This window comes from Paralichthys olivaceus, chromosome 19 (assembly GCF_024713975.1).
Source record: "Paralichthys olivaceus isolate ysfri-2021 chromosome 19, ASM2471397v2, whole genome shotgun sequence".
NCBI classification, from domain to species: Eukaryota; Metazoa; Chordata; class Actinopteri; order Pleuronectiformes; family Paralichthyidae; genus Paralichthys; species Paralichthys olivaceus.
Window position 1 is genome coordinate 19102500 of NC_091111.1, and position 27587 is coordinate 19130086.

Here is a 27587-nt window from a genome sequence, read left to right on the forward strand (position 1 = left end):
AGCAAACTGAGGTAAATCCACAGGAAGGAAGAAGTGCTACACAGGAAGTAAACGCCACATTTCACTTTTTGCTGAGAAACGAAGCAGAGAAGAGAAAAGAGAAAGAGGAACAATGGATGAAATCAAATGGATTAAAATGTCTTTACTTCTGCTGCTGATTCCGTTTACAGGTAAGAATAAATCCACTTCTAAGATGTTCTCAGTTTGAATAATCAGAATGAATCCAGATAGTTTGGTGTTTGTTTTTAACACAGTTCAGTGAAGAGGTTCACTCATGTTGTGGCAGACTTTCATCAGAGTGACAGACCAGAAGTAAAGGAAGGACCAGACGTAGAAAGTCCTCAGATCATCTCACACCTTGTTTAACGAGAAACTTTTGGGATTTTCTGATTTAAAGCCACAATAAATCTTGGTCTTGATGAAGAAACTGGTGATTGTCTCTTTTTATGACTTGGTTTGTGTTAGAACTGGGTTTGTTTGTTCTTTCATTGATTTACCTCCACTCAGGACGTTATATGTTCGTTGACTTTGTCTGTTAATTCGCGGGAAACACAAAAACTACCAGATGGACGATCGTGAGACTTGGTGGACGGATGCGCTGGGTGGTGCGGATCCAGGATTTTTCACTTTCTTTAACGATGAAAAAAGTCTGGCACATTCAGAGGACTGATATTTATGAGTACTCTGATATTGTAGTTGTGTATATTTGTGTACTGGATCATTCCTCATATTTGGTTCTGCTGTGTATTGCTCACTGTCTAATTGTGGTTATTTCCTCTAATTTGAGTCTCTTGCTCCGTCTACTGTGATAATGAGCTGATGATGTCACTTCCTCAGCCTCGTTCCTCCTTTACTTCTAGTTCGTCCCCTGATCAAAGCCAGTGTGCTGCAACATGTAGCTGCATCTTTACGCCTCTGCACCAACAACATTCAGGAACACCTTGAGGGGAGTTCCTTCAACTGTGGTACAAACATTCAGTTCAACACAAGGATGAACTGATGAGACGTAGGTCGTCCATCTCAAGTCTGAATTTCTTCAAATTTTGACCAGTTCTCTCCTCGAATGAGAAACGAACTGATTAGATTTCGGTGATCAAGGGTCAGAGTGACCTCATGAGTCTGGAAAAAAATACGTAGTCTGAAACTGGACTAGTTGGCTGAGGCCTTCAAATGCAGGGCGATAACTGTAGTTTATTGTTTTCAGGTTTATCTGCTCAGTCGTGCTCCATTCTTAATTTACAACATTACGTCTAAAATAATCCTCACTCTCATAAGTGTATGAAAATATCAGTCTTTCTCTTAGTTTAGTTTAATTGGTCCTGTCTCTCTCTCATTTCCTCCACAGCACCAGCTGCCCAATATTCCTCCGTCATCGTCAGAGCTGGAGCTGAAGTCATTTTGCCTTGTGAACCTGTGACAGAGGATCATGTTAACTGTGGAGCTACTATCTGGTTCTTCAGGGAATCAAAGTGGACTGGAGAAGTAAACCTGGTTCACGATGGGCAGCTCGACACATCTGTGATTTCCAAATCTAAAGCAGACAGAATACGTCTTGCTGCAAACTGTTCTCTGGTTATCAGGGAGGTCACAGTCGAGGATGCTCGTCTCTACCTCTGCAGAAAGTCTGACCAGACAAAACAAATACAGACAGACCATGTGTTTTATTTGTCTGTTGTCACCAGTGAGTAAAAGAGTCTCTTCATAAAAACATTCTGATCATTCTGATGGAGATAGTTTCACTCATGTTCTCTTTCTCTCACAATATCTCCATCATCACCAGTGACTGAGCAGAAGAGAAGTGATGAGGTGACGTTGAACTGCTCTGTGTCGACATATAAAGCCTGCAGGGAAGTGAAGTGGCTGTTTATGAATAAAGATGTGGATGAAGACAACAAGGATCTGAACACATCACAGTCTGACTGCTCAGCCACTGTGAGCTTCTCAAAATCCAGTTTTGTTCACACGACAAAGGACGATAACTTATTCAAATGTAAAGTGAACGATGGACACAAAGAGGAAGAGTTTGCCTTCATCCCTCCATCATCAGGTGAGAAAACACAGAACACCATGAACTGCTCCTGATCCAATCAATTCATTTGTTCATACGTTTCTTTTTCTTAAGAAGGAAAGAACAAAGAGAAGACAACAACCCCAGGAGGTAGTGAATATTTGGTGCACCTCTCATTCATCTCTGTGCTGCTGATGTTGATTGATTTAAAGACATGTTGAAAACGTGTAAAAACAGGATGTTGGACTGAGCAGAAAACTCAACTCTTGTCTTTCTGTTTTCCATGGGCTTTTGGATTATTCTCCACGTTAACATGATTTAACGTCACCACCAGTAAAACACATATTCTCTACCTTTGCAGGTGCAAAACTAACGCTCCCTGAGTTCAGTGCCACTTAATGTCCTTCTGCTGCCTCTAGAAAACAAAGCAACAAAAAGAGACAGCATTAATGTTAGCTATAGCTCAGAACGCCTATGTGAGCTTCTAAATCAGCTTTGTAATTTAAATGAAGTGCTGCGTCAAACAATGATATCTCGTACTGTGTGCTGATGCAGTGAGCAGTTGTGAATAAGACAAAGATAGTTACTGACCCTAATGATATTCAAATATTCAACTCTTGTTTCTCGTCCTTCTTTCTCTTCTTGTCATCCAGGCATCTGCAGTTGAACATGTCCGGGCAAATTAGGCCGTGTACTCAACTTTGAAAAAGTTTAGAGTTGAAACTCACCATGTAGACAAGTTGGGCGAACTTAATATTTCTCTACAGTGAAGTGAACACAGAAATATTCATTTAAAAGTGCTAAACACAAAAGTTAACACCTTGCTCTTCATATTAATTTTGTCCAACTTTGTACAATAAGTTGTCAACTGACTAAAACATGTTCATGTAACAAACTTAATTATTTATTCTGATAATCATCTTTATTTTAAGTGATTTACTAACCACATTCATCATTTCTTACAGTGTACGTAGTCTGAAACTGGACTAGTTGGCTGAGGCCTTCAAATGCAGGGCGATAACTGTAGTTTATTGTTTTCAGGTTTATCTGCTCAGTCGTGCTCCATTCTTAATTTACAAAGTTACGTCTAAAATAATCCTCACTCTCATAAGTGTATGAAAATATCAGACTTTCTCTTAGTTTAGTTTAATTGGTCCTGTCTCTCTCTCATTTCCTCCACAGCACCAGCTGCCCAATATTCCTTCATCATCGTCAGAGCTGGAGCTGAAGTCATTTTGCCTTGTGAACCTGTGACAGAGGATCATGTTAACTGTGGAGCTACTACCTGGTTCTTCAGGGAATCAGAGGAGACTAGAGACGTAAACCTGGTTCACTATGGGCAGCTCAACACATCTGTGATTTCCAAATCTAAAGCAGACAGAATACGTCTTGCTGCAAACTGTTCTCTGGTTATCAGGGAGGTCACAGTCGAGCATGCTGGGTTCTACTTCTGCAGAAAGTCTGACCGGACAGGACAAATAGAGACAGACCATGTGTTTTATTTGTCTGTTGTCACCAGTGAGTAAAAGAGTCTCTTCATAAAAACATTCTGATCATTCTGATGGAGATAGTTTCACTCATGTTCTCTTTCTCTCACAATATCTCCATCATCACCAGTGACTGAGCAGAAGAGAAGTGATGAGGTGACGTTGAGCTGCTCTGTGTCGACATATGAAGCCTGCAGGGAAGTGAAGTGGCTGTTTATGAATAAAGATGTGGATGAAGACAACAAGGATCTGAAGACATCACAGTCTGGCTGCTCAGCCACTGTGAGCTTCTCAAAATCCAGTTTGGTTCACACGACAAAGGACGATAACTTATTCAAATGTAAAGTGAACGATGGACACAAAGAGGAAGAGTTTGCCTTCATCCCTCCATCATCAGGTGAGAAAACACAGAACACCATGAACTGCTCCTGATCCAATCAATTCATTTGTTCATACGTTTCTTTTTCTTAAGAAGGAAAGAACAAAACAGCTCCAGGAAACAAAGAGAAGACAACCACCCCAGGAGGTAGTGAATATTTGGTGCACCTCTCATTCATCTCTGTGCTGCTGATGTTGATTGATTTAAAGACATGTTGAAAACGTGTAAATACAGGATGTTGGACTGAACAGAAAACTCAACTCTTGTCTTTCTGTTGACAGACTGGTGGCGGTACATTCGTCTGGCTGTGGGTTTAGCCACAATCGTTATTCTGGTTGTGATTGTCGTTAGATGGAGAAGAAACAAAGGTGGGAACATTCACAGATGAAACTAGAATGTCACTTATAGAGTTTGTATCTCCACCAAGGCCCGACAGTCTTCTGAAACCACAATTCAATCCTCTACATCTGGATTTGTATTTGGAGCTGCATCAATTTCACACTCATAAATATCAGTCCTGTAGAAATGCCTGATTTATAAATAAAGGTCATAAAATCAATGAAAACTTCTCACAATGTTAAAGAAAGTGAAAAAAGAAATCCTGGAACAGCAACTCATCTTTGTTTGTGTGTGATCCTGCAAACTATAGACACACAAACAGACGCAGATGAAAACACGACCTTCTCGGCGGAGGAGACAAAATGTTTTGATGAAGCTGATTCTTCCCTCTGCGAGGCTAACTCTCCTTTTTCTGTCGTCTCAGGGAACAAAACGCAGACGGACGAAAACACGGTCAGTTATAAAGCTGAAAAATCAGATGTACAGAAGCAACGTTTCTGGTCCCTGGTTTTCAGATTCTACAGTTAAAATAGAAAATCAGAGAGAAATGAAAAGCTTTTGTCAACATGTGTGTTTGTTGTCTTCTGTGAAGCACATTGAAATACACTAACCTGTATGAAAGGTGCTATACATTGACTGATTGATTGATTGTATATCCTATAGATCCGGGGTGGTGATGATGTAGTGACCTACAGCACTTCTCCTGGACCCTCAGCTGATCCCAGCCTCTACGCCAACGTCACAATCAGACCAGTAGAGTAACATTTGACATCGATATTATTTTAGGAATCATTTGTTCCAGCTTTCTGCCGTGAAAACAAAGTCACTCTTAATAATAGTTGTGATTGTCATTAAAAGAGAAACAAAGGTGGGAACATTGATTTAGTTTCAACTGCTGCCAAGGCCAGTCTATAAAGTTTTATATTTGAAGTCACTTTTATGGTGTGGACTGGATTGAACCAGTGTTCAGCCATTTTATTGATTCTTGTAGTGGGTCGTTCCAAAACCTGGAATATTTGATCCTGTGTCTTCATGTTCTTCTGCTCCAGCTGTTACTCTTATACATTACAATGGTGAAGTGTTATTTGTATGATGATATGAATGATTGTATTTGTATGAACCAATGTGTTGTAAAAAAACGTTTTGCCAGAAGGGGGAGCTGTAAGTTAAGTTACTGCTGCAATGTTAAAGTAATAATAATAATAATAAGATGGTATATTTTCATAGAGATATTGTACGTTTAGCTGTTATACACATGTTAGTGTTTTATGCTGTGATGAAAATCCTGCAGGTTGATACTCGGAGGTTTGAGCTGTTTGAGTTTTTAAATGATGTTGATTTACATGCAACAAGATGAAGCTTCCCCACCTCAGTGAATATCAGTGTTTATAACAACATTTAGTGCTTTGATTAAACCTGATGATCTGTTTGTATCTTGTGAGCTGTTCGGACTGACTCTGTTTTGAGTTAACCATAACGTAAACCTAATTCTAACCCTTTAACCAGGTCTTAACCTCTAAACAGTCCATTAAAGGTGGGTCAGAAAGTGAGGACCAAAATGTCCTCACTTCGTAGGTTGTAGACTCTAACTGGTCCTCACAAAGATAGCAGTACAAGAGCACACACACACACACTGTGAGCTGCTGCAGCGATGAGAAATAAAGGATTATTTCTGCCTCCACGTGTTCGTCTAAACTCACACAACCTCTCACATCTGCAGCGGAACGTCAGAAGATTATTTTATCAGAAGCCAGGCGTGTGTGTGTACAGGACTGTCATCTCAAGGCGAAGAACATTTTGCAAATCCTTCGTCACACTGTTTGTCTCCTCATCTTCCTCTTCTTGTTGAACACTGTAGAGAACAGTCTTCTGGCACCTGAGCTACATGTGAGAGTTGAATGTTTTAATACATAAACTGTGTATTAGCCTTGTTAGGCATCAAAAAATCATATAGAACCTCAGAGTATAGAACAGCGAAGAAAAATGTCACAAAACGCAACAAAATCTTTGTAATAAAGATGTCACAACAACGACATGTAAACTTAAACCAAATGTGAAAAAAACATTGTAAGAATGCCATTAAAAATTTTAAAGCATCACAAAGAGAAAAAAATAAAATTCCACATTAAACATCAAAGCCAACCCTAAAAAAAACGACAGAAAAAATGTTGTGAATAATTTACAAGAATGTGACAAAATTATATCAAAACATCACAATGTCATTAAAGTGTCACAAACACAAAATAAAAAACGTCTCAGACACGTCATAAAGAAATACCACAAAAATTTTATTTCATATTTCACAAAAAATTCTCCAATTACATTAAAACACAACAAAAAATATCATGTTATCGTAAAGTCAAGATGAAACTCGGCCACCAGCTCCTGAGAAACGCTTTTTACTCCCCGAAGAACCGGATTCATGATTCTGACACACGACAATGTGAAGAAAGAGAAAAACACGGAGATAAAAACATAGATCCTTTATTCACGTGCTGCTTCAGTTGTTGATAAAAACTGTTGAAACTGTAACAGAGTTATAATAGTTATATCGACTCGGGGCTCACGGCTCCTCCCACTGTTCCAAGCCACACAAGTTTAACACTGAACAGCACTAATGAGCTCAGCTCTGTTACAGTGGTTAAGAGTTCGATTCCCACAGAGCGCCACAAGCACGTCTCATTACATTTCTCAAGAGTTTGACAGAAGGCTGCTGTCCCTTTTGTTCCTCGCAGCAAAGACACAATCGTAACACAACAGGCGAGAAGAGGGGAAACAAAAAGTACATTTGCTGTCACAGGATAAAATCTGAAGAAGGAAACAGTTTTGTGGAAGAAGTTTAGGAAGAAGCTGCGAAATAAGCAGGGTGGTGAAATGATTACACGATGCACACGGGCACAAATCCTCCAAACAACACACAGCAAAGTCAAAACATGAAACAAAGACATGAAAGCAACGCTGCTGAGGCACTGGAAGTTTTTAAATTCAAATACTGACGACATGTTTCTGAATTTGGTTCAGCTTTAAGAGAAGCAAAAAGGTGTCAGGCTAATTCAAAGCTACGTGAATACAAAATGTGAAATTTTATATGTGGCTTTTTTTTGTCCAGAACATCAACAACCTTGTTTGGGCAAAATTAATTTAACTTTTTCGCACTAAAATCCTAAAAGTATATTATTGAAACATCAAAGGAGAGATCAAAGAACTTTGTGCTCAGTTAAAGTTTTCCGTGTTAATCACCATAGATTTCAGTTCATCACAGTTCAGTGAATTCAGGACGGAGCTGAGAAACATGATTCAGCACTTTTTTTTAAATGTTCTCGCTTCTCATTCAAAATCAAAATTTACAATCAATGAATCAAAACCAAAATATTCAAAACGTAAAGTTTCAAACATAATCTGATGAAGAAAAACAAAAAGGAAACATTCAATTCAATAAATTGTCAAACGCAGACGTTTCCATTCCAGACTTAAATTAAAAACAGTGGCTACATTGAGTGTTTCAGTGTCTGAGTCCTCACTGAGCAGTCCAGTCCTTGCTGTTTGTCTTCATGCTCATATTTGTGCATCGAGAGACATTAGTGAAGTTGAGGCTGTTGGTAACTTGATAACGGTTGAACCTCAGTTTGTAAAATACATGAAGTCGGTCAGAAAATGTTCCATTCTTTAAAAAGAGTTCTCCAGGATATGTTGCTTCTCCAACATTAAAAACAAATTGAATGTCCATTTTTGTTTGTCCCCGAAAAACAACTCCTAAATACTCGGAAAGCAAAGCGGCTTTATGCTTTTTTTTCCGATGCTAACATCACGAAGCCGTTAGAAATAATTTACAGTACAAATATTATCACGTTGAGCTGGTTGCTTTGTGCTCTGGTCCTCTGCTGGTCAAACATCAGAAACATGAAAAATATTTTTCCTCACAGCACCTTGAATCAGTGATTATGGCTCAGGCTGCACAGAGCGAGAGATTATTTTATAAACTGTGGAGAGAAGAATTACTCTTAATGACGGAGAATCATTTCTGTACAGATGTTTAAAATGTGGTTGGTTTCTGCCTCGATTGAGCCACAAACACTTTCCACCGTAGTTTGAACTGAGGAAGACTTTGATTTTAGTTCTTTGTCACGACCTCGAACACAACGCGTGCATAGCTTATTGTTGAACCAAAAAGCTCGGTGAAAAATGTTGGTAGTTTCCAGATGAGAATAAAACAACACTTGTTCTGAAACATTCAAATGAAAGTAACAAAACTATCAAATTATTACAAACTCTAAAATCCTCCTGATCAAAGTTTTACAGGTATGAGAGATTATAAAGCTGCGACAGGAAGGATTTATTAAAACACAGTTTACGTCCGTTTAAATTACAAAGTTCCTGCTGCAGCTTCATCCATCAGAGAAAATCTTCATCTGTAGTTTTGGGATAAAAAAGATTTTAGTTTGAGTGAAAACTGCAGAAGTCAGCCGTTGTTTTTCCAAGTATGTCAAAGGCAGAGTTTTATTATCCGTTCAGAAGTTAAACCTCCAGAGGAAGTCTCCCCCCCCCCCCGTTTGTTTGTGAACAAGATTTCACAAAAACTGCAGAACAGATTTCAACAAAACTAGATGGAAGGATGTGATTTGAGTCATGAAGGAACCAATTAAAATCTGGTGAAGATCTCGATCAGGGGGCGGAGCCAGGATGTTTATTTGGAAAAATCTGTTCAATTTAAGGAACTGTTGGGCTTCAGTGTGGGTATGAGTTCTACTGAGTTATACTGGAGTTAAATGTTGGATTCAATCTGAATCAAAACCCCAACTTTCTTCCCTCAAGAGGCACATGAGCAAGGCATCTACCTTCATTCTGTGGACACAGCTGGTCAGGGACCAGCAGGGGGGGACTGTGGTTGCACCATGGATATACTATAAAGATGGACGACATGTCATCACTTCCTCCCATTATCCAGAAATTAAGCCAGGATATCCTACCTTGGCCCAACTGCTAACATGGAGGAGGTTTTTTTTTTTTTTAAACTATACTGCACCCAGCCACCAGGGGGCAATAGAGATGCTTTGGCTTCACTTTTAGGAGCTGTCCTGTCGTCCATCTTTGTATACAGTGTACAGTGGAGATACGGTACATTATGTACATAATACAGTAGGTAGTACAGTGGGTAGTACAAGGTATAATACATGTACAGTATGTGTTTGTATCAGACTAGTTCAAATCAGGAGAATCCAGAAAAACAGAGCTGCATTCATGTGATTGTGTTTGAACGATTCTAATGACACATCGTGCGTATGAGTGTGACCAGTTCTGAACGGACTCTCATAGGTCACTTGGTACCGAAGCTGATTCATCGAGCTGCTCTGGATTTCCTCACTCTTGTTTTTCTCTTGTGCTGATTTGAACATATGATTCAAAACTCCTGTAACACTTTGACCTCTTTACGTTTTTAGTTTGTTCAAACAAAACGGAGACGATCTTCATCCTCATGCTGCAGATTTACGGTCGTGTCCTTTGACTCAAAATCACAATCTTCTATCTTCGGAGTGTAGATTAAAAAAATGACAAATCTCAGCTGATCTCAGACCAGCTCTGCCATGTTGGCGTCCAGCTGTGGTTATGTATTCAGAGGAGCAGAGGAAACGAGGGAGGGAGAGAGGGAGGTTTGCCGCAGTGCTCTAATGATCCTCTCCTCACTCTTCTCTCCTTCTTCCTGAAACTCTATCGACTCTGCCTCTTTGATTTTCCTGCACACCTTATTGAACCTCTTCCTTATTCTCAACTCTTCCACTCTGATCGATGGAGTCGATCTCATCTAAATATGATGGTACATTAATGTGAACAAATGATATCGGGACACGACGGATCTCAACCTTTGGAAATTTAGAAATAAATAGTCTGCTGAACTTCTTCAATCCGAGTGTTTCAGGCTGAAATGTGTAAAAAAAAAAAGCTCTCAGGCTGTGATGAAGCTGTTGTCGTGGATCCACGGCGACTAAACAGGCAACCGAGCTCTTCTTGAAATCTAAAAAAATGTTCTTCCTCTGAAAGCTCAGAAAAGCACTTGTGTTCATCTTCCACCCTTTTCAGAGCTGCAGTGTCTCGTCTCCTAAAAGTGCTGATGGACGGGACTGAAGACGTCTCGGACAGGAAGGGAGGGGCTCAGATGCGGATCTGGTAGCCGTCGTTGAGCGTGCTGAGCTCTGGAGGTTTTCTCTCCACGGAGGCCGGCCTGAAAGACAGCAGAGGATCAGACACAGTGAAGAAGAAGAACTTCATGATGAGAACACCTTTTACACTTCAGAGCGTTTTCATTTGAAAAATCCACTCCTCTCTTTTCTGTTTGTGCAGCTAACAGCCACCGGAGGCGTTTAATCGCGCTGCTGAAATGACCCGGTGCCGTTGAGGAGTCCGTGCTCTCAGCTGTTTAAACCAGCAGCTGATTATTACTCCGTCTCTGCTGCAGCGACAACATGTTGTTAAGTGCTCGGCTGATAACAGTAATAGCTTTTTAAGGACCACGCTCAAGTGGTTCAAAGTGGCAATGTGCTGTTCCGCTCATCATTTACACCGTTTCTCTGAAGTGATGAAACGACCGAAGTTTTAAAAAGATTGAAATAAGCCAGAGGCAGAAACTAATTTAAAGAAACTTCTCCTCAGTTCACACAAACGTTAATTCAACACAAAAAGAAGAACGACTTCTCTCTGACCCGTGGGTTTCTATTTACCTGCAGATACAAAACTGTTGTGACTTAAGATTAAACTCTGCAAAGACCAAACAGTCCCAAACCAATAAAACAATGTAGACCAGGAATCATAATTTCTATTTCAGAAAAATGAATGAATGGGTTTCCACATCAAAACTCTGCGAGCTACTGTGATGAATATTTGACCTATTTTTAGAGAAACCAGAGAAATGTTTCCTTGTCTGGAAAACACCTTTTTAATTTCCATAAGGAGAGAAACATGGACCAGAGGCTGAGAGTGACGTGTTCCTACTTGTCGTACTCAAACTTAGTTTAAGTTCCACAAAGTTGGTAAAACAAACTCAAATAAACGCTAAGAAAATGCAAATATGACTTTAACTTTAAAATGTTGTTATGGCTGAATTGAATTCTGAGAAGATTTGACATTAAATAGAGAGTCCTCTCTTTGTGTTGCTGTTTTCAAACACAAACACAAACACACATCTGAATGATGAGGCCGACAGAGCGTCTTGTAATAAAGGTCATCACAGAGTCACGTCAAACTGCAACACCGGGAACGTCAGTAATTCTGGTGCTGTGTGTGTGCGTGTGTGTGTGTGTGTGTGTTGGGACTCTGCAGTGCAGCCAGGCTGCAGCTGTTGTCCGGGCCAGGTTGTGTTACACCACGCAGCTGCCAGCACACACAGACACACTCAGCATCCTGTGTGTTTGTGTGTGTGTGTGTTTCCGTGCCGTTGAACTGTCGTGGTGAGTCACCGTGTTTCTGCTCAACGCTGAAGGAATTTCATCCGTTCAAATGGAGAGTTTTTCCTCTTTCTTATCCACAAGTCCACAACTACACAAAATCACTGGTGTAACGCTGGACTCACACGTATGACAGTGGGTGTGACAACAACAATCACAGCTTCATGCTTGGGACACACAACATAGCCACATTCAAGCTAACGTTTCATGCGAGCTACGGTAAATAAAATGGAGTTTAGTTCAGAGTTCTCTTCTATTCTGTAGAATAATTACTGGTTTACTTGCAGCATCAATGATCTGACATCCTGTAGCTCAGACAGGGAGAGAGGCACTCTGCTGCGGAGTGATGGTGACACACACACACACGCACGCACACACACGCACACACACACACACACAGCGCCTGTGTCAGCTCAAAGCAACAAGGACTCATCTGCCTGCTGATAACGCTGAGCTGTCAGCAACAAAGACACACGCGAGGTCTTCAGTGTCAGCTGTAAATTCAGATTAGGGACCTTGAGGGGCTCTGGCTCAGCTACTCAAGCTTCACACACACACACACACACACACACACACACACACACACACACACACACACACACACACACACACACACACGATGGCTTGGAACCATCAACATGTCAGATCTTTTCACTTCAACTCTCCTTGACCTGCAGAGCAGTGGGAGGACGGAGGAGGAACAAAGCACCAATCACCAGCAGCTGTCGATCAAACACCGGTGACCTCACTGAGGACTTTCTTTCATCTGAAAATCTTTATCAGCAGCTAATAGTTGTCTGGAAACGAGCCGACACACACATCATCTGCTCCGCACTTACGATTTGTCTCTGCGCTGTGTGAAGCGTCGCTGGGGACTGCTCTGCCGTCGCCGTGGTGATAAGGATTTTCCCCGGCTCCGCTCTTTGATTGGTGACTGGGCGCTGGATGATTTCAGGATCTGACACAAAACGAATAACACACACATCAACCATATGTAGATAAATAAAGGTTTTAATTATGACAATCGATCAGGCTCTTAAAGTTAACAATGTACGACAGCATGAAAACTACTGTTCTGACGTCATCTGTCAGGGACACAAGGACAATTTTATTGTGAGTGTTGTCGTCAGTTAATGACGAACCGATCTCACAAAAATCAAGAAATCATTTACTTTGGGAAACTGGTTCAAGTACGGGACACATGTTGGTTTTCCACTTACACTCTGTCTCACGTTCTTAAAGATAAACTGAACTTCTAAACATGTTTTTAAAGTGAAGGAGCTTCACCACAAAGATTTCAGCTGCAGGGCGGAAGAGTGCGACTGTGATGAATCCGTCTGTGAACAGTCACCGTGTGATTATGTGGTGATTCATTCTCTTCTCACCGCAAACTCAACAAACCACCGTGACAGATAAGAGTTGCGGTAAAAGATGAGGGGTGTGAGTGTGTTTGTGAGAAACAGAAATTGGAAAATATCAACAGAACGCAAAAAACTGCAGGATGAACATGGATGGCAGAGAAAAATCAGGAAGTGGCTGATATTTCTCAGCTGGTCATATTCATCATGTGGTTCTGATATGTGGGTCAGTGTGTGTGTGTGTGTGTGTGTGTGTGTGTGTGTGTGTGTGTGAGGAAGAGAGGCAGACTCAGAGACGTGGATTATTTGAGGTTAAATGTTTTATGAGTCCTCTTAAGTTTTCATTTGTATGTTATTTTACTCCACATGCTCTACTGTGATGTGTAGGTCTGTGAGTGTGTGGTTGCGTGTACGACTCCGAGGGAAGACGTTGGTACAGTACATGGACTGCACTGCATGTCAGCAAGATATGTAGGTCAGTGAGTTTGCAGCTGTCACACACAAACACACTGCATAGTACACTTATGTACACTTGTGTATGCACAAACGATGGCAACACAGTCAGACGCTGCTGGTCTGTGGTTTATGAGACTTTGTTTTAATCTCTACTGTAACCCAGAGAATGAGAATTTATTATAAATAGACTGTGTGTGTGTGTGTGTGTGTGTGTGTGTGTGAGGGAGAGAGTTTGAGCTTGTATTAAGTGTATGTCAGTAAGGGTCCTCACAAGTATAGACTTTCAAAGTGTGTTTGGAATGTGAAGAACTCAGTAAACTAGATGAGGGAACTCAGAAGTAGAGATGAAGTTTCACAGGACAGTTTATCTGAGTGCACCACGGTTATAATAATAAAACTTCATTTCTGTAGCTTTCATCAAAACAAGGTTAGAATTCACGGGAATAAAACAAAACAAACAGAAAGAGAAAGAGAGAAAGAACGAGAAATCTGAACACGAAATGAAGAAATATTTCTCTCAAAATTAAAGCTCTAGAAAAAGGAAGGGAAAGAAACTACACCCACACACACACACACACACACACACCCCTTCCTTTCCCATCATGCCCTAAATCATTCCTGACAGTTTGTATTCCATGTTCATCCTGACGGAAACTACATCCATCTCTGCTCACAGGGAAAAATGTGGTAAAGGTGTTTCCCTTGTTCGGTTTCAGAAAGAAGAAAATTCTCATGAGTGTATTTCTGATGTTTAATTGCTGGGATCATTAAAACACAACCTACTTCAAACTCCAATCACATGCTAATCTAATACAATTCTGGATTCACTCATTTATTCCCTGGAAATCAGTGACCCATACCACATCCTGACACAAAGTGTTAGCGTGAGAATGAGTACAGTCGTTTTTGCGTAATCCTGGTAAATAACAAACAAACTGAGATAAAAACCGGAGATGGGTAGAAACAGTGACATACAAATATAAACTCCAGCTCAGCCACAGAAGAGCTGGAGCAGACGAGGACGTTGTGGTTGAACAGGAACAGTCGTTGCTTTATGAAGGTTGAATAAATCAAATCAGGTTTGAGTCACTGAAGAAAATGAAATGCAGCCGATGTTGATTTGCACTTCGACCCGACTAATGGACAGCACATGAACTTCATATGGCCATTAACCTCGACTGTGTTTATCTTTTACATGTTTATGCAGAAATGTTTGTGTTTGGATTTGAGTTCGAGAGACACGTTGGTCTTTTCAGGGGAAACTTTGTTCAACTATGAAATAACATGTTGTGTTGTAGTTTGGCAGATAAACGCTCCACTGACTTCACCACTAAGAGCTGTTTTTCTTTTGTGCTACTGTTTGGAATTACGCTCTCGCTCCAAGTTTTCCATTTTCACCTCCAGCTGTTGAGTATTTTCTTGTTTTACCATCCTGGTTGATTTATAGTGTGGTAATGTGAGCATGTCCTTGTGCTGCTTTTCTTTTCCTGCTCACAGACGTCTTCACTCTCTTTAACTAAACTCCTCTGGACCTCATGAAGGGGTTCCAGTGTTTTTAATGTTTAATTACTTAGACTGTGGAACGATTTGTCTCGCCACTCTAGTGGTTGAAATAGTGAAATGTACCTTTAAGACAAACTATATTGCAAAGTGATGAGACAGCTACGTCATCAGACGTTCTTATTGTTGTGTTAGTTTCATTCTGATAGTTTGCGTGTGGTTTTTGTTTTATTCATAAATGATAAGATAGAGTTTGTACCTTCATCCTCATGTCTCGACCGTGTTTCTCCAGCTCCTTCCTCATCTCCTGAGCTCCCAGTCTGGCAGCATTCAGCACCAAATGCTTCCATTCTATTGGCTGGAAGACGTGCGGGTCGTGAGGCACATATAGGCCGATCTTTACCTGGGACAAGCAGAGGATACGTTCAAACACACCTTTACTGATGCCACGTTTACTTCTTCCCTTCCTCCCCGCTCTTACCTTCTTCAGAGTGTGCTGGTATCTCTTGTAGGAGCTCTCAAACTCGGCCACCAGTTCCCCCAGCGTCCGGTGGGTAAGCGGTTTGTCCATCAGGTCCTGGCGGCGGCTCATGCCCAGCGATCCATAGCGACCGTTGCAGTAGACACCCAGAACAACATGGTGGAAGCAATGGCCTGAAAACTGAGTCTTAAAGCTGATGGGGAAACGCTCCAGAGACGTCAGCCCGTTGGTCAGGTAGCTGGTCAAAACAACGAGGTCAAGGAAGGATCTAAAAATAACTTGTTTCTTTAGCTGCAGCCTGAAATGTCATACTTCAAGACTGGATTTATTTCATAAACTTATCTGCAGCCACTTTGACGGCACCACTGCGGCTGCACGTTGGACTACAAATCCGAAAATAAAAACAAAAGCTTTAGCACAAACCTAGTGGGAGGGTATTTCTGTGTCTCGTCACAGCACAAGCGACACAGAAACTCGAGTCATGTGAAATAAGACGCAGCCTGAGTCTCAGAAGGCAAATACCATGAAAATTCCACAGGATAAACAATTGGTCTCAGACCGGCAGTTTGTGAGCTTCTGCTCTGCTGCTCCTGTCTGATTCAATCTTTTCATCGTTATGTTTTCTCTTATTTACTCAGAAAAACAAAGATACATGAGCTCCCTGAAGTCACAAAGTGTGTGAGCACATTTTGTGGCCTAATAACTCTTGTCTGATAGTGACGGGCCTCAAGTGGTCTTGAGCTTCTTACCATCTACCTGAGTTCCTTTCTCCCTTTCTGCCTCCTCCAAGGAGATGATGTTTTCATCTGCTTTGTTTGTCTGTTTGTCAGCAGGATTAACACAAACACGTGGAAGGATGTGGTATCGGTCAGGAATTAATGTTGCAGCAGGTCCGAATCAAGGGGCTTGATTTGTTTTTCACTCTCTTTAACATTGTGAGATGGGACATCCTCTGTCACTATCGCTTTATTTTTAAAAATCTAGCACTATTAGGGAACTGATAAGTGAATGAAATGTGTTGCAGCTTGATTGAATGTAAAGGACTGTTGGCGAAGGTATGAACTCTACTGACTGACATCCTAGTTTCAACATTGGTTTCGATTTATTATTCTTCTAAAGGCCTGGATTTTATTCATGTGTTTCATACTCTCGGATTTATTGTGTGTGTGTGTGTGTGTGTGTGTGTGTGTGTGTGTGTGTGTGTGTGTGTGTGTGTGTGTGTGTGTATCGTACTGTTGGGCCGTGGTGCAGAGGGTATGTGCTCGGCTGAGATCTGTTGTAGTTCGTTGGTTTGTTTGTTTCTTCACAACAATATGTTGCAGATTTTCTCAAACAAGTGAGACTGAGCTGTTTAATGATTCTGTGTTTAACAAGTACAAATATATAAACAGCGAATCCAAAGAGCGGATGAGTAAATTCTAAGCCAGATCTCAAGCTGTGGACGACACAGCTTCAACACCAACACTGATCCAACTGCGGCAACACACTGAGATCTGGACGTTTACGGCCAGTAGCCAACCATCTGCTCCGTTCTGTCCGTGGAGGCCTGTCATTGGCCAGAGCGACCGTCTGTCACCTCAGCAGCCGAACGCCGCAGAGCTGCTGTAGTTTCATTAAATAAGATTTAAGATCTTCAAGATTCAATATAAAGAAATGCTAAAAAACAAACATGATATCTTCTTTATGCACGGTGTTGGACACACTCGTTAAAATCACTCGAGATTCATGAATTATTCCCTGAGCAAAGCGCCCCATGCTAAAGGAAGTGAGAAAATGACTGCGTCCGTCCCCTGATCCAGATTTGTTCTTCCCTCCCTACTTTTTGAGTTACAAACATAAACACAGATGTGTCTGTGAAAGGCTCATTTCAGCAGATTGTTTCGGCCAATCAATAAATCGGTCGGGCTCTGGACAGTTGTCTGATTATTATTCTACTCGAGGCTGCTTTGTACCCAGGCCTTATTCTTCTTCTAGAAAACACTGGAGATGTTAATACTGTGAGACTCTGAGTCAAACCCACACAGAGAGCTGTTGTCTCTCCAGATAAACCCTAAACATCCTAGAGAGAATTCCGAGCAGGAGAGGAAGCAGCCGCAGAGGACAGACTGAAGCCGGACAAACAGACAGGAGAGCTCCGACCACCACAGGCTACAACAACAGATTCTATTCATCCCTCCCTGCCCTTTGCTTTTCTGTCCTTAATTCCGTTCTGTTTGTCTCGTCTTCTCCAGAAGGAAAACACACTCAGTCAGTTTTTACCTTCCACTGGTCGCTTGTCATGTAATTAAACAAGTTTATCCTCACTCTAGTGGAGAGTGCTGATAAGAGATAAGAGAAACTAACAGTAAATGCTAGTGGCCGAAGTTGCATATTGTACGTTCAAGTGTCGATCGAAGACATTCAGTTGTAAATGATTGGAAAATATTGGAGGTGTAACCTTTCACAGTATTTGTATCTAATGATAAGTATTTGTACAGACTGAGCACACAGCAGGACACATGACAAGGGTGTGTCCTCCTTTGTTAGGATCTAACCGCTGGCGTCTCACCTGCCCTTCAGGTGAGGCCTCATAGCTCAGTGGTTAGAGCACTGGTCTTGTAAACCAGGGGTCGTGAGTTCAATTCTCACTGGGGCCTGATGAGTAAACAGGGTGGGTGTCATGTGACACTGATCCACTTTTGTCCTTATGTGACAGCACTGAGTCAGGATGAGGTCATCACAGAGCAGCAGGCTCTTATCCTCTCTTGCTTCCACCTCCCCCCCACCCCCCGTCTTTCACCTTGAATTTATTTTTTGCCACTTTCGCTCCTTCCCTCGATCTCTCCTCTTCCCCTCTGTCGGATAAAGTCAGTCTCTATTACAGTCAGTGTCAGCTGCCCCCAGTGACGGCCCGGGAGCCAGGCCACAGTGAAACTAGCACATGTGACAATGGACCATCCGTTCATAGAGGACACGAACAAATCTGTTCATCTACTAAATCCTCCACATGTCCAACATCAGCAGCTTTACATCCTATAGGTGGCTGATCTACACCCAGGCAGTTGAGTCTCCTGTTAGTTGTAAATTGCCGTAATCATTCACTGTGGATCTGACCTGCTACTTGGGGAAGAACTTCTTCAACATGAGGAGTCAATACGTTGAGAAGTCTCACGAATGAATGTATACATCGGCTTAATGACTGAAAATTAAAGCTGCTGCAAAAAAATGACATACTGCTGCTTTAAAAATTCAACCTCTGCCGGATGATACTAAGCCTGTGAGCGTGTGTGTGAGTGTGAATGTATGGTTGGGGGTTAAACTTTGAAGTGGGTTTGTTGCCAGGCAACGGGGTTCAGTAAGAGCTGGAAAGGGTGGCAGTGATGACGGTGGGGGGGGGGGGGGGGGGGGGGGGGCATTAAGACATTAGAGCAACGTGTCTCATTGATTTCACACAGAGATAAAATAACCTTTTGGCCCAGTGTGTGTGTGTGTGTGTGTGAAGGATACATTCCCAGGATAACGGCTTCGAGGCATTTGATTGGCAGAGACTCCCTGATCATCTCTCTTGCTGTCTCCATTAACCTGGAGGAGGAAGGACGAGGGAGAGGATGAAGAAGAGGACAGAGAAAATAGAATTTCACAAAGAAGTCTTTGTGATTTTAAAGAAACTAGTTGAATCAGGGTTTACACAAAGGTACAACTCCAACCACAAGAGTTCTGATCTCTTGTTTCGAGCGTCTCAGTCAGATCACATTCAATTTTATGAAACCGGGTTTGACAATGTCAAACGTCTTGAGATCAAAATTTGCTGGTCTAACAAACGCTGGTAAACCTGTTTTATACTAAGTGTATAAAACAGGTTTTTGTAAATTATTATAAAGTAAATGCATCAGTCTGTGGTTAATCAGACTGAGGTGTTTGTTCTAAGATTCTGATAATTGGCTGGTTGTGGTAATCTTATTAAAATAAAATGATTCAATAATCAAACTCTTACCCGCACAGTGGACGGCTCTTCTTGATTTCAAAGAACTGTGTTCCTGTATGGTTGTATCTGATAGAAATGATAAGGATGAACATTTGGAGTAAGGGTATCATTCTCTATAATATCGTTGTTTGGGGTGGCTGTGGTTAAGGAGGTAGAGAGGGTCTTCCGCTAATTGGAGGGTCGTTGGTTTGATCCCTCCAGGCTTTGACGCAGTGCTACTGAAGTTAATGTCATGCTAGTACCTTTAAATGTCTGTCAAATATAACGAGACACACAGAACTAACTTCACCCGACAGGTGTAGCTCTCACCATGACATACATGTGCTGTCATGTTGTGTGCGTGTTAAAGGATACTGCAGGGCCTTCATGTAGTTCTGGACGGCCACCAGCCAGTCTGGGACCGACATGGACGGTTTGAAGGTCGGGACTGAAGGAACAGGATGCTGGAGAAAAAGAAATAGAGTTAAACTAGAAATACCACTCAGTGATTTGTGATCAAATTCTGATCAGTTTGTTCATGACTCAAAATCAACATTTGTACTGAATTTGTAGAACATTCTCTCACAGTGTTGTTGAGATGTTGTTAGCCTTGTAGTTTTCTTGCCAAAGCTCTCATTAGTTATATTTAGATAATACAATATAATATAATTGCAGCACAATAGTACAATAACTTCTGCTACGTTCACCACAGCGACCGCTGCTGCTAGTTGTGGTAGCAGCTGAATGAACAGCATTCTGTGCTAAAACAACCAGATGAGTGGCAGTGTGAAAGTCTGACGATGTGACTCACTCCAGAAAGTTGAAGTGACATCTTTTGTTTCACCTCAGAACCACAGACACCCACAGAGGTTTGTGGTGAACTGGAAACCACTCGACTGATTTCGCAGCCGTTTCACCTCATGAAGGAGCGTTTCAGGGAGGAAACCAGTATCAGAGATGTGGCTTCACTCAAACACAAACCGACACTTCCTCCGTCACAGGCTGCCTATGTTGTGACATGTGGCCGTGCAGGAAGGGTGAACCACAGCACCGTCATTTCCTGTGGGTCTCTGCGTCGCTGTTTATTTAGGAGTCAACAGACACAACATGGAGAGGACGACCTGATAAAACTGTGGCACATGTGATCTACTAAGTTATACTTATTGAGAATGTGATATAATAAACCAGCACAATTGTTGACTTTTCATCTAACAACACACATACTGACGCAATTATTTAAACACTAAGGACAATCAATCAATCAAGGAAGCTTTTAATAACAAGCATCTTGAATCCATCCCTTTGTTTTAATCTGGGCCAAAATTGAACGACTTCTTCTCTGATCCTTGTCTCATCCTACACTCAAGTTTTGTGCTAATCTATTCATTAGATTTCAAACACACCAGTGGACAGGGGTGAAAACATAACCTCCTTAGTTGAGGTAATAAACCAGTCAGTCAGTCTTCAAACCAGACGAGTGAAATAATCACTGGTCGACCTTCTACCAGTCAACAGTCATGCCGTCCAAAAACCAATCAGCCAGCCAACATCAGTAAATAGCAGATGTGACTGCCATATAATCTCTGATGTAGTGAAATCCCCACTAAGGTTTACACACACACACACACACACACACACACACACACACACACACACACACACACACACACACACACACACACACACACACACACACACATTAAAGCTGCTTTCTGCTGGGTGAGGCAGTGAGATGAGTTGTGATCCCTCACTTTTATCCTCCTCTTCTCTCTGCTACAGGAGGAACGTCATCTTTCTGCTGCTGTTACCACATTCAGAGCAAGAGAAGCTACACTTTAAACATGCTGCTATGACTGGTTCAGTCTGCCACCATGTGACCCATCAGTATATCCTTGAGCAAGGCACTAAACAGTCTGCGGTTGAGTTTTACAACTGAATAAGGACGGCCTAGGTCAATGTATTGTTTTTATGAAACAGCTGCTGCCAACTGCTCTGGAGTCCGTAACTTTCTGAGAGACCAACGTGAGTCAGTCTCAGCTGTCAATCATGACGCTTCACCACGTTTTTATAGCATCAAATAACCAAACTTAGTAAAAGAGTTAACACCTGTGCTGCTTTCAGACATGCACTGAACTCCATGTTCCTGATAGAGGGGGTGTTTGTGAGAACGTGAGTGAGCGTGTTGATGACGTTTCTAGTTTTTACCCCTCTCCTTCATCCCTTCATCCTCTACTTTCCCTTTATAGTGAAGTTTGTTCTCTCCTTCCCTTCGTTTCTCTCTCTCTGTCTCCGTCCTTTCTGCTGTCGATAAGTAACTACCCGGCAGCAGAGAGAGAAAACAGAGCTAGACAAGCCAGAGAGGAACATAAGAGAGAGAGGGAGAGAGGGAACAGAGGGGTATCTCTCAGTGACCGTTATGACCTTTCTGAGTTTTGAATTGTTCACAAGGGAAATGGGGGATGGGGAGTAGAAAGTAGTTTGAACAGAAAGTCACAAGAGTGAGCAAAGAACATCATCTATCATCTAAAGGCTGAAAGAGAACATGAGTAAAATAAGTTTAAAAACAGAACAAGTTATTTACAATAAGGAAGAAACCTGACGACACCTTCACAGAGCAGGAGTCCAGCAGATTTTTACGTTCAGGCAACACTGTCACAAGCATCTGTAAAAACTAAATTCCCCCTGTATTTTCTGGGAACAGTCCCAACAGCGAAATGTAAAAGCAACCAACTGGACAGTAGAAAACACAAGGATCTAATCATTCTAAAAACACATTTACAAGGAGTACTTCTGAATACACAAGTAGAACAGAAATTATTTCGATCCCAGTGGCGTCTAAATAAAAAGGTCATTTTCTCACAGCCGAGGAGCCACATGTCTTTTAGTATCATTACAGTGCGGGTGTGAGATCGTACACATATCAGTGACCTCCGTTACCTTTAAAGTACTTTTGCTCTGTGTGCATTAAAAATGGAAACAACCAGAGCAAGACGGAGGAGGGGGAGAGATCATATTTCCTGCTGTCATGATATCTTTAGAGCTGGGCATCCTGAGGAATGCCTGTCTTTCTCTTAGTGTGTGTGTGGAGAGAGAGACAGTAAGATAGGGTTAGGGAGAAGTACTTATACTTCTATACTTCGTTGGGGGTTGTATCTACTGCAGGATTACAGTAAAAACACTAAAGGACACCTTCTTGAAGACTACTGGTGTAGTCTGAAACTCGTTGCCTCAGAGCACATCTGTCTGAACTAATCCATGTTGGCAAACGTCCACAGCTTCATCGGCTGATCCGAAACAAGACATTTGTATCCTGAACTTCCTCCAGACAAAGACAAGCACAAAAACCTGTTTTAATCTGCACCCACACATACTAACAGTCTCCATTAAATAACACAATATGGTCTTATCCATCGTGCAGCTGTGGCACGTCTTCCTGTTACGTTCTCCTAACTGTACGTCGCTGAGCTTGTTGCTTTGTTTCAGTTTAATCACTTAATGCCGTCCAAAATAAAATCCTTTCCTCACAGCTTGAACAGAAACATTTTACTCCAGAACAATGGGGCCTCAATGGATTATGGAAATGACAGGACATCATCTATTGTTAGATTTAGGTCCTGCTCCTGTCCAGTGAACACACATGGAGTTAAACATCCGCCTCAGGACACATTCATTAAGAGATTTTAAGAATAAAGTTCGAATAAATTCATACATTTACAAGAATAAAATTACATCTGGTGGGCACGAGTTCTTGCTGCTTATTTAAAAAACAGATTGTTTTTCTTTATTCTCATAATATTATGACTTTTTCTTGTTAAATTAACACTTTTTTATTATGAATGTTCTCGTAATATTTAGTCTTGTAAATGTATAATTTAATTCTCATAATGTTATTTGATTCTCAAAAACCCCATTCTAGAAACACCCGATCTATATCTTGAATTAAAGGATTTCTTTTGTCCAGGTCTTCTTACAGATCTTTGTGCAGAAGAGCTCTGACCAGGTTTGTTTCTCCTGAAAAGTCCTTTAGGTGTAGTCCAGGTGGTTACAGGAGATTATCCACAACCCAGATTTTATTAAAGGGATTATTTGGCCCCTGTGCCAAGTCTCCCTTTCTGTTAATGAGGGCACGGAGAGTGGCAACATGGTCACTGACGACATCACAGACCTACACTGTGCAAAATGCTACTCGGGGGGGGGGGGGCTCCTTTGAAAGCAACATGTATGACATGCAGTATGTGTACCTCCCACTGTGTATCATATAGTAACCTGTTGTGTAGAGTGTGTAGTGAGAGTGTATTTGTTTGTGGTCTCTCTTTAACTTTAAATTGATTATTTATCAAATGTTATTCACAGCAGCTGTAATAAATTTCACATTCACAAACCTGCACCAGAGGCAACGGCTTATTCCTCCACATTTAACTTGTTATTCTTAATAACAAGTGTATTTTCTCCTCCTTCATCCTCTAAAGGCATTGGTCATATGAATCAGTCTAACAGCTGTGGTTACCACCTGCTTACACACACACACACACACACGTCAGGTTGCTAATCAACCGTACAACAACACTGCACGATGAACCAACAGACATGCAGCACCCAGCGTGTTTACAACAGTGTCCTAGCAAAGCATTTCAAAGTAAAATCATTTCACACATATGCAGGTGGACTTAAATTACAATGTTGGGACGAAGTTCTTCAGTATCTTGTCCAATGACACTTTGAAATCAAGACAGAAGGAATCAAGGGATCAAACCACTAACCCTCTGACTATTACATTATTTATTATAATTTCACAGAGTGACACACTGTCTCTCACTTAAAATGATTCCAAGTGGCTCCACAGTCCCAGTTGGCTCTAACTTTACAGTGATACTCTTGAGCTGCTGAAATGCTCAATTTGAAACCACTGGACGCGTAGCCAAAGGCTTCTAAAAACAATACTGACAGAAGGCTCATATGCGCACACTCTGTATGTGCAGTTTTTGTTGTTGGTGCGTTTGTGTGCACATGTCGTCCCTTCTGTCCAGAACAACAGCGTGGGATCTTGGCAACGCCGAACAACTGGGTCACTAATGACCACATGGCCAATTAGCAGAGCTAAACAAGAACCAGATTCCCTCGTTCGCAACGAACGTTCACCCAAATCATTGACAAGAAAACTATGAGGAGAATCTGGGCCGAGGGGCCTGAGCAGCAGCAGACAGAGATGTGTCTCATGTGTTGGTGTTTTTTTCTATGTGTTTTCTGCATAAAGAATGCTGCTCAAAAAGAAAACGACCAGCGCAAAGACACTAATTGTTTGAGACAGAGGACGAAAAGAGGAGCTACAGTAAAGGACAGAGGAAAGTGGTGTTTTTTCTGAACATTAGAGCATGAAAAACTATTCAAGTAGAAACACTGGTTAAAATTATGAACCTGAACATGAGCATCATATGTCTCCTTTAGCTAGTTACGGTATATGACAGAAAGAATATTGTCTGTTGCATTGGAATTTCATACAAGGCAGCGAGAGGTCAGGAGGAGAACAGCACAACAGCGGAGCTGTCATATGAAACATTCAACACCATACAACTTTAACTTGACTAACCTACAGTCAGGTTGTGATAGTACAGGGACGTGTGTACCTGGTACCTGGTGACAAATCTGTAAAGCTGTACAGAATTAACATCATTTAAAAAGTTTTTGTGACTCAATTTAGCAGACATGTTGTCATGTGATGCAGTGGAATAGGGTTTTGTGTGTGTGTGTGTGTGTGTGTGTGTGGGTGTGTGTGTGTGTGTGTGTGTGTGTGGGTGTGTGTGTGTGTGTGTGTGTGTGTGTTTGTGTGTGTGTGTGTGTGTGTGTGGTGGTGGTGGTGGGCGGTACTTCAACATACTTATGAGAAGATCAAGTGTGGAAAATAACAATATTTTCTTGTTTATCGATAGAGATTTACACGTTCATACAAGGACCACTGAATGATGAAACCCTGCTTGCTTACCCTGGGAAGGTACGCAGCGTTTCTTATCCTGTCCACCATCTCCTGACCCTCAGGGTGCACAGCAGCCACATGGGACCACATCCTCTCCCAGGTGATGCTTTCAATGGGGAAACCAGTCCGGTTGACATAGAAAAGAACTCCTCCATCCTTCTCCTCTTCCTCCCCAGGGGACCGGGAACTGTTATTAGGGGGAGAGGCGGAGGATTCCTCCTGGGTGCTGCAGCGGAGGAGGCAGTGCGAGCTTGTGCTCTTTGATCGGCCGTGCCTGCTCAGTTTGGCCGGGGAAGTGCCGGCCCGGCTTGGGGAGTTGGGTCCTGTCATTGATTCCAGGAGAGCCACGAGGAGGAGGAGGAGGAGGAGGAGGGATAGTCAGGGTAGGGAATCCTCCTCCAGCTACGAGAGCTTCTCCTCGTTGGTCAGTGACGGACAGTTCATTTTGATCTTCAAGGGCAAATCTAGCTCAGAATAAAAAACAGAACCTTCAGTCTAAGCAGCACATCTTGTGAATCATCAAGTCAGGTGATCATCAAAAGTCTAAATATACTTCTAAAATCAAGGTTTCCAGCATGAGTACATTTCTGTACTGCAGGGGAGCAATTCTAAACAATGATTCCATAAAGACACAATAATGTATTTATAAAGCTGCTTTGATAGCAAAGAGGATCTGTGCCTTTCCTTAGAGAAAGATGATCATATCACTATAGGACAGTATAAAGTATCAACTATAGACCTGTACACAAAATATGCAGTTGAGGTATATATTAATAATTATCACAGACTTTAAACTTAACAGAAATAATAATGTGACATTCATCATGATAATTATCGTCATCACCTGAAATGACAATTTTCACCTTGATGTCACTTTTGGCCAAATGTTCTTTGTTTATCGTCAAGGTACATTTCAGTTGATGTTGATACTTGAATCAACGGTGTCACGAGTTACGCTAGTTTCTTCTTATATCAACTCTTCTAATAGAAATGTTAACGTGACATTCACCATGATAATTATCGATATGGACTGAAATGATCATTTTGACCTTGATATCATTTTTGACCATGTCGCCCGAGCCGGTCACTTTAAACTAGAACAACAGTGTCCAAGATTATGCTAGCTTCTCATTATTTACAGTACAGGCAGACACGTGTGTAAAATAAAAGGCATTATGCAGAAGCCAAATGTTCTCAACACTCTCCTGTCACTTTGTTACCAGCTTCATATCGATATCTGATTTTTCGATATCTGAGTGTATCGCTCGATTATTATCGTAACCGTACCGTGTTTAACACCGGGGCTCCGGTGTCAGGGGAACAGCGGCCGCTCCGGTTTAACGGGCGTTTGACTCAAAAACCAGGCGAACTGACGAGGCAGGTCCCATTCATGACGAGGAGTCGTTGTCCAGCTCCGGCTGTGAAAGGTTGTTCGGGTCCTTCGTAACTTCACCTCCTCCTCCTCCTCCTCTTCTTCTTCTCTGTGTCAAGTTGGCGGGAGAGAGCGGCCGCTCAGAGCGGAAATAGTCGGCTTCCACTTCAAAATAAAGGCCTCCTGTTTGTCGGGGATGCGTCTATTCCAGGTGGGCAGATGCAGCCAGCTCATGGCCGCTTCACCTCTTTGCTGGCGGTGGATTTCACAAAGTAGTTGAATCCAGTTCCCGGTGGAGGCTTTTTAACGTTTGACAAAAAAAAAACAACCCGGAAGTGCTCCTGTTTTATTTTGCTAGCTTGCTAACGCTGCTGTCTCCGGGGCCGTTACCTCCCACCGGTCCAGTCCGGGGAAAGGAGCTCCGCGGCGGTCAGCACCGGGTCCAGCGCCTCGGTGTCAGCTTCGGCTTCTGTTCTTGAGTGTCTCTCCCATGGAGGAATCACCGGGACGGGTCTCTCCATGGAGGGATCAGCGGGACGCGTCGCTCCCTGCCGCCGCCTCCTGCGTCTCTCTTCGCCGCCTCTGTCTCCGGCAGCGGTCGCCAACGTTCCGCGGCTTCCCATTGGTCAAGACGACAAAGAGGGGCGGGCCGGAGAGCAGGTGCTACCATATTTGGAAGTGACGCCGCTCTCCGATTGGTTCGCTGCGATGGACGAGGGCGTCAACAAGTGATACATCTGCAACAAATGGGATTTTTTTCTGCAACTGTTGAATTTGCACATTTTGATCTTTTTCATACGATTCATCTACAACCAGAATACAATGGAGATGATTTGATGTATAGGATCAAATCATCT

At 42.1% G+C, this 27587-nt stretch overlaps 2 protein-coding genes and 1 non-coding gene across 48 annotated transcripts; 2 read left to right on the top strand and 1 right to left on the bottom strand.

Annotated features, from left to right (window-relative positions):
• Window positions 1–40: 40 nt before the first annotated feature.
• Window positions 41–5651, top strand: LOC138405605 (uncharacterized). 46 transcript variants are annotated; one of them, XM_069515299.1, is made up of 10 exons: window positions 41–170; window positions 1346–1681; window positions 1781–2047; window positions 2123–2158; window positions 3191–3526; window positions 3626–3892; window positions 3968–4021; window positions 4156–4242; window positions 4524–4666; window positions 4877–5651. In XM_069515299.1, the coding sequence occupies exons 1-10, from the start codon at window positions 113–115 to the stop codon at window positions 4973–4975; spliced, it is 1683 nt and encodes a 560-aa protein (XP_069371400.1). In that variant the 5' UTR covers window positions 41–112; the 3' UTR covers window positions 4976–5651. The 46 variants fall into 46 exon arrangements, with proteins under 46 accessions (XP_069371400.1, XP_069371422.1, XP_069371401.1 ...); XM_069515321.1 differs by having other exon boundaries at window positions 4638–4666; XM_069515300.1 differs by having other exon boundaries at window positions 3971–4021.
• Window positions 5652–6681: 1030 nt separating this feature from the next.
• On the bottom strand, window positions 6682–27328 carry vash2 (vasohibin 2). The gene is made up of 9 exons (XM_020109124.2): window positions 26646–27328; window positions 25368–25822; window positions 19763–19851; window positions 19418–19474; window positions 18931–19005; window positions 15445–15682; window positions 15223–15366; window positions 12489–12607; window positions 6682–10430 (listed from the first exon to the last, which is right to left on the bottom strand). The coding sequence occupies exons 2-9, from the start codon at window positions 25686–25688 to the stop codon at window positions 10361–10363; spliced, it is 1113 nt and encodes a 370-aa protein (XP_019964683.1). The 5' UTR covers window positions 25689–25822; window positions 26646–27328; the 3' UTR covers window positions 6682–10360.
• On the top strand, window positions 18008–18080 carry trnat-ugu (transfer RNA threonine (anticodon UGU)). Its single transcript has one exon. It is a non-coding gene; the product is annotated as a tRNA-Thr (tRNA).
• Window positions 27329–27587: the final 259 nt, after the last annotated feature.